The 7,205-nt window shown below is 56.8% G+C and overlaps 1 protein-coding gene across 2 annotated transcripts; it reads left to right on the forward strand.

Moving 5' to 3' along the window:
* The first annotated feature begins 310 nt into the window (after window positions 1–310).
* Window positions 311–6,952, forward strand: TOR4A (torsin family 4 member A). Of its 2 annotated transcripts, none has more exons than XM_057407330.1 (2): window positions 311–369; window positions 3,801–6,952. In XM_057407330.1, exon 2 carries the CDS (start codon window positions 3,840–3,842, stop codon window positions 5,433–5,435), a length of 1,596 nt encoding a protein of 531 aa, XP_057263313.1. In that variant the 5' UTR covers window positions 311–369; window positions 3,801–3,839; the 3' UTR covers window positions 5,436–6,952. The 2 variants fall into 2 exon arrangements, with proteins under 2 accessions (XP_057263313.1, XP_057263314.1); XM_057407331.1 differs by having other exon boundaries at window positions 363–382.
* The last annotated feature ends 253 nt before the right edge of the window (window positions 6,953–7,205 follow it).

Genomic DNA, 7,205 nt, shown 5'->3' on the forward strand with positions numbered 1-7,205 from the left:
CCCACTGCTCCACCCCTATCCCACTGCTCCATCCCTGTCCCACTGCCCCATCCCTATCCCACTGCTCCATCCCTGTCCCACTGCCCCATCCCTGTCCCACTGCCCTATCCCGGTCCCTCCGCAGCCGCCCCCAGTGGTGTTTCCCCGCACGATGCCCCCGTGATGTGACGCAGGCACCAAGGAGGGCTTTGAGCAAGAGAGGGGAGAGAAAAGCGGCCCCGCGGCCGTCCCCCGGCGCGGGGAGAAGGAAGTTGCCTCTTGGGCCACTCCTCCTCTCCATTTCCTCCCGGCCGCGGCCGCAGCCGGCTGGGGAGGGCAGAGGAGCGGCCGGCCCGGCCGAGGCTGCGGGGGACCCGCGGGGACGCTGCGGTAACTGCGCTCGGTTCGGCGGCCCCGTCCCGCTCCCCTTTCCCTGCGCGCCCCTTGGCCTCGGCCACCTCCATCTCCGTCCTCGCCACCACCTCCTGCTTGTCCCCAGTGGCCCCTTTGCACCAAAACCCACCGCAGGTTCATGGGGACCCTCCTGTTCCCGCTGGTTTCAGGTGCTCAGGGCTCTTCCCTCCTCTTGCTTCCCTTCCCGTCGCTTGGCGTTTGGGATTGGCAGTTGTTTGTGCGGGGAGCGGGGCTGGATGGCTTTGGTGGCACGCAGGCTTTCGGGGTGGCACGGTGGGGTTTGCGTTGCCCTGGTGTCACCCTTGTGCGGTGGTTTTGGGGAGGGCGAGCGCCTGCACACCCCGACACAACCCCGGGCACAATCCGTGCTGCTCAGCTTGCTTCCGAGCGGTGTCCCTGGGGAGCTGAGCTCGGGGCGTGGGGCTGTGCCCTGTGCTGGGGCCATGCTGGTCGCCGGTGTTGGCCCCTGACACCCTTTGACGCACTGCTCGCGCTATGAGGGGCCGTTTTCCTCCACGTTCCCCCTGGAAAGGCTCAGTTTTGGCCGGAGGGGCTCAGCTTCCAGCTGTGGGGGGATCAACCTTTGGGATTTTCCAGCTGTTCCCTTATCCCAGCAGCTTTGCTAACCCGAGGAACCTGCACCTGGGGGGCAGCTCCCTCCTCCCCAGTGCCAACTTCGGGATTCAGCAGCCAGCGCTTTAACCAGGGACACGTTTCCCTGTCCGCTCTCTGCCTGATTCCCACCCGCAATGCCCGGAGGCTGCCCCCGTGTCCCGCTCGTGTCCCGGCTGCCTCCCTCTGCCCACGCAGGCTCCTCTGTTGTGGAAACCTTGTTTTGGCGGGCGCAGGGTGACACGGGGATGCAGATGTGATGGGAAGAGCCAAAGGAGGAAAGCCGGAGGTTCGCAGGGGCTGGGTGCCGGTGTGCCTGCGGTACCGGGCACGGAGCAGTGACTGACGGTGCTTACACGAGCCCTTGGGATGCTCTGGACGTTACTGCTGGGTTCCTTTCCATGCTGTTGTTCCCAAACACCCAATTAAGGTGCCGAAGGCTCGTCCCTGGAAGCTGGCAGCGCCGCCTGCCCGGCCCCGCTCTGACATTGAGCAAGCAAGGGGCTGCTCTTCCAGAAGAGTCCCTGTACATCCAGCAGGTATTAGGAACTGAGTCATGGGTTCAGCAGGATTATTTGGTGGTGACAGCACAGACTTCTTGCTGAGGATGGATTCAGCTCATCTGGAGGGTTGGGCACCCCGTGCCGGTGGGATGGATGTGCTATCTGGGCTCTTGGATTTTGGGAAGGGGGGTCTTGAGCATCTCCTGGCTAATACGTGCTCAGTCCTCGATGTTTTCCATCGGCCTCACAGGGATCTTGGGGGCCCCGCATGGACACAATGGTGGTAGGAGAGTCAGCTCCAGGCTGTGAGGAGCTGAAGTGCTCCATGCTTGGGCAGGGGGGTGACACCCTGCTGTGTGCCGGCAGCATCCGTAGGGAATCATTAGGGATGTCTTGTGTTTCCCTGCCAGCATCCTTCTGCTCCCTAAACCTTTTCCCCAAGCTCTCACAGCTCCCCCTGGCATTCCGTCACCCCCTTGACACCTGCCTGGGTTTGGGGCTGAGAAAGCATCACTGTTTATGGGATGTACGTGTGTTGTCCTGTCCCCAGGCTGAGCTTTGTGGTGTCTGCGCTCCCTGGGGACCACGGCCTGTGCTGGTCTGTGCCACAGGAGCTGCTCCCAACAGCTTTGGGGACAGCTTTTTGGGTCCCTTTGGGTCCCTTCAGGCTTTGTGTGAGCAAGGCAGAGTCTGTGAGATGGAGAGAAGTGAGTGAGAGACCCCAGGGTGCTGTGGGGACAGCCTGGTGTTCCCAGTGGCATCCTGGTGGCCCCCAGCCCTGCTGCCCGGTGGCTCAGCTCCTGCTTGCAGGAATCTCGTCTGGCTGGTTCTGCTCTGGGCACGGGCAAATCCTGCACGGGGTCAGCAATTAACACGCAGGGCTAATTGCTCCACAGCAGATTAGCGCTGGGCTGGCCCTGGCTCTGATCCCAAACCAAGCCGGATGCCAGCACATGGTCCAGAAATCACCTTGTCCCAGGGCAGGGGTGAAGCTTTGCTCGGGGCATCCCGGCATTCGAGAGGAGCCAAGGAAGGAGCCGGGTGAAGGGAAGAGGTGGCTGGGAGCGTTTCCCAGCCCCGGCTCCTGCGTCAGCCCCGTGCTTGGGGAAGTAAAACCTTCTCCGGAGCGTGACATTCGGCAGGTTGGTAACTTCCTGCTGAGCTGAAGCAGGTTAATGATGAACCCTGGGTCCTCCTCCTCCTGCCCAGGGACCGTGCTGCCGCCGGCAACGCCGAGGCTTGAGCTTTCCTGGGCGGCCGAAGAAGGCGGCTCTGCTCTTCCTGCTCTTGGGGTTGGCAATGTCACGGTGTCAAACTGCTCCTGCGTCAGCGCTGCTGCGGTCCTGAGCTGGCTGGAAAATGCCCTCCCACTGTGACACAGCTTCTGCCACCACCACCGCCGCCGCCGTCGTGCCGTGCCGGGCAGGGCTAGGGCTAGGGCTAGGGCTAGAGCCGTCCCGGCGCCGCAGCACGTAGGTGGTTGTGTGCGGGGTCCTGGCAGCGTGGCAGCCCCAGCCCTGGGCAGATGTTTCCTCTTGGGGGGTTCCCTTCATGAAGCCCTGCTGCTGGAGCACAGCCTCTCCTCCTCCGCGCGCACCCACCGAGGTTTGTCCGTGCGTTCTCCGTGCAGTTATCCCCAGGGATGCTCGTGTCCCGGTTCTCATGTGGGAAGGACACAGCGGCTGCTGCGTGTGCAGGGGTGTGAGTGTGTGGGGGCTCATGGCGCAGGGGTAGGAGGGTTGGGGTGCTGTGAAGAATTCCCCCCCTGGGAGATGTGGAGCCACCACAGCCCTGTTTCCGCAGCGAGCTGCTCCTGCGCGCACACCCTGTGAGGGCTCTGTGGGTGTGGGTGACAAGGTCCCTTCGAGAGGTGTACGTGCATGTGCTGGTGCACTGGGGTGGGTTTGGGTCCTGCTGAAATAGAGCAGGGAACAGGACTGGGCAGCTCTGGGTCTGTCTGCCCGTGTCCTGCCTCTTGCTCCAGGCAGCACGGAGCAGAGCCCCGGCTTTGGCTCCAGCTTGCTCTGAGCTCTCCTTCTGGATGCGAAGGCAGGGCTGGGTTTGTGATAGGCATCAACTTGATTTATTTATGCTGGATTTCATCTGTAGTATTGCATGTCTAGAAGATCTCCCAGAGAGTTAGCTTAGGTCTGACAGTCTCTCTCTGCCACCTTGTGATTGTTGATGGGTACAGGTCACCGTTCTGCCTATTAGAAGGTGGGGTATCTCTCTAATCTGTCAATGGCCACTGCAAAATCTTGCAAAGATTGATTTTTACATTGTTCTTTTTAGACAGAAGATGATGTGAATGAGCTGTAAGAATCAGATGAGATGGATGAAGAGCTGCCCTGTGCTGAGGCGGATGGAGAAGTGTACTTTGCCATGGAGGATCTGGGAGGAGAGAAGCCCTGTGAAGAGAGCGATGATGTTGTGTCCTGTACTGAGAGTGATGCGGCAGGAGACATGCCCTGTACCGAGAGCAATGCACCAGGAGACATGCCCTGTACTGAGACCAACCTCAAAGAAGAGGCACCTCGTGCTGAGAGCAGTGTGGAAGGAGAGATGCCTGGCACTGATGGCAATGGGGAAGGGGAAATGCCCTGTGCCGAAAGTGACGCCAAAGGAGAGGGATCTTTCTATGAGACTGAGGAGGAAGAAGAACCAGCTACTGAAATCCCTGCTGCTTCCAAAAGAATGTATTCCATTTCTTCTCCCTTGCGGGCAATCATCCGCCTGCGCCGGCGGTACCGCGGGCAAAAGAAGAGCCGGCTGCATTTAGAGCTGCCCCGAGAGAAGCCCTCCGAGCTCGTCCATACGAGGCTGCTTCAGAGGCAGCTTTCCCTGAACAGAACTGGCCTGTACGGCCCTTCCATGTCCCTCTTTAACCAGAGCAGCTTTGAAAGTTCCCAGTACTTCACCTTTGACACGTCTGTGGAGCAGTACGCTATGAAAAAATGCAGGCGGAAAAAGAACCGGAGGAAATCCAGGGTAGTGCTGTACCCAGATAAAACCAAGAGATACCTGCCAGCGGAGGAGAAGAGCAAGGCAAAACGCTGCCTCCTCTTGCTCATTGTCATTATCTTCTTCCAGATTCTCAATGCAATAGAGAACCTGGATGATAACCTCCAAAAATATGACCTAGATGGTTTGGAGAAAACCATGCACCGGGAAGTGTTTGGGCAGAAGGTTGCTGTGGAAAGCATTATGGAATTGCTGAAAGACTACCTGGCTACCCACATACACAACAAGCCTCTAGTCATCTCTTTAAATGGCCCAACAGGAGTTGGGAAGAGTCATGTTGGCTGGCTGCTGGCCAAACATTTTCGTTCCATCATGGACAATGACTTTGTGCTTCAGTACTTTGTTATGCATCACTGTCCCAGCGGCATGGCCCCGCTTACATGTGAAATAGATTTGTCTAAGAAGATCTCTGACATGGTCACAAGAGCCGAAATAGAGGAGAAGATCCCATTGTTTATTCTGGATGAGGTTGAACTCATGTCTCCAGTCCTGCTGGATACTCTCAGCCGATTCTTTGAGCCCAATCAAACCAATGAGTTCCTCAATGCCATCTACATTTTAATAAGCAACATAGGAGGTGGTGAAATAACCAAGTTTGTTATCCAGAATTCATCTGCTGAGATCCTGCGTCAGCAGAGGGGAGTTGAAGAACTGCTGAGCATCGTCCAGCCTGTACTGATCGATGCCCACCCTCTCTGGAAGTCTGCAGATATCATCCCATTTGTCCTCCTGGAGAAGACTCATGTCATAAACTGCTTCCTAGAGGAGATGAGGAGGGAAGGGCTGTATCCCGACCAGAAACATGTTGAAAACTTAGCTAGTCAGCTCAGTTACTACACTACTGAGGATAAGCAGTACTCCAGGATGGGCTGCAAGCAGGTTGTGGCCAAAGTCAACCTGTTGTAGTGCTTTACTGCAGGGACCAAGTCCTGCTCTTGGGATTTGCAAAGTTCTGGCCTTCTGGAGGAGTGCATTGCAGCAGGCTGTGGTCAAGGTGTCCTCCTCAGCCCCTCACTGCCCTTGTCCTGGTCCAGCTAGAGGGATGGCAGCCTTGTGGTCTCCGTTCTCCAGATGCTTCACTTGTTCCTAATGTTCTGTGAATAAGGCCTGGGCTACGAAGCCCAAGCAACCTCCCATTAACTGCGAGATGCTTTGTTCCTCACATGCTCATTTGGGATACTTGTCATTAAGGAGTTGTGAGATGAGAAGAGACGCTGTGAGGAGGAGGAAATAGTAACTGGGTTACTGTCCCTGCAGTACACGTAACCATCTCTCACTCCTGCAGGCTCACGGTCTTCAGCTCTTCGTTTTTCTTGGTCCTGGCTGGTGGTGTGCAGAGCAGAGGCAGTGCTGGGTGCCTGGGAGAATTAAGAGGATCATAGAATCACAGAATCCCAGCCTGGTTTGTGTTGGAAGGGACCTTAAAGCTCATCCAGCTCCAACCCCTGCCACGGGCAGGGACCCCTTCCACTGGAGCAGCTTGCTCCAAGCCCCTGTGTCCAACCTGGCCTTGAACACTGCCAGGGATGGGGCAGCCACAGCTTCTCTGGGCACCCTGTGCCAGCGCCTCAGCACCCTCCCAGGGAAGAGCTTCTGCCTAAGAGCTCATCTCAGTCTCCCCTCGGGCAGGTTAAAGCCATTCCCCTTGGCCTGTCCCTACAGGCCCTTGTAATTGTGTAAAAGAGCAAAAAGGATTTGTGGCTCCTCATTCCCAATTGCAGGGCAGTCAGAGCTCTGCTCCCTCCAGCTCCTACATCACCACATGCTCCAGAGAATCCTTTTTGGATCTGTTCCTGAGCTATTGCTCTTCTGAGCTCATACCTGAGCTCACCTTTGGCACCTCCAGTGAGATTTGTGCCCTGCGAGTCTGTCTGGGCTCGTCTCGAAGGCTGCAGCCATAACCACGGCATTGTTTCAGCGATGCTGGTGGGGGCTCATCCCCAGAGCTCTTCTGCTTTTGCTCCTGGGTACCCTTCACCACCCCATTACCCAGGAAGCCCAAAATAGCAACTGACATGTATTAAGCAACACACACTGGAAAAGACAGTTGGGGCTGTCTGGGCCAAGTGCAGTGGGAATCCTGGGCTCGTTCCCACTTGTGCGAAGCCAAGAAGAGGTTCTTTGCCATTGAGACCTGGGGAAGCGCCTCAGGAAAAGCACATGTGCTTGTTCTGTGCAGGCCAACCGAGCAGGTATTTATGACATTGCCTTTTCAGGGTTTGGGTTTTGGCCTAAACCCCCTTCTACAATTTGCTGTGAATTATCCTCTACGTAGTCCTGCGGATGTTTGCACTGGTGGTTTGATTTGCCGCTTTGTAATGTGGGCTCCAGAGACTTCCATCACAAACTCCTGCTTCCAGAGCTATTGTCAGGAATGAATCCAAACGGTCCCAAATAAAATCATTTGAAGTACATTTCCTTTATTTGAGTGAAATGTGCTTTTCTTCCCAAATTTCTCTTCTGGACGGATGTAGCTGCATTTCCATGCCTGTGCTTCCCAGTGACTCACATTGGGATCAAGGCTCTTGGTGCACTGTGTGTGTGCAGCTCCTCAAGGGGCACTCATGGAAAGCCAGATCCAAACCCCACAGCGTGCAGCAGTGTGGGAGCTGTGTGCTGCACAGCTCCTCCATCCCCCTGAGCTGCACAGGGTGGACAAGCCTGGAGGCCAGCCAA

This window comes from Pezoporus wallicus, unplaced genomic scaffold (assembly GCF_028554395.1).
Source record: "Pezoporus wallicus isolate ANWC-B61680 ecotype Strahan unplaced genomic scaffold, APGP_CSIRO_Pwel_v1 contig_8234, whole genome shotgun sequence".
In the NCBI taxonomy this organism is placed as follows: Eukaryota; Metazoa; Chordata; class Aves; order Psittaciformes; family Psittacidae; genus Pezoporus; species Pezoporus wallicus.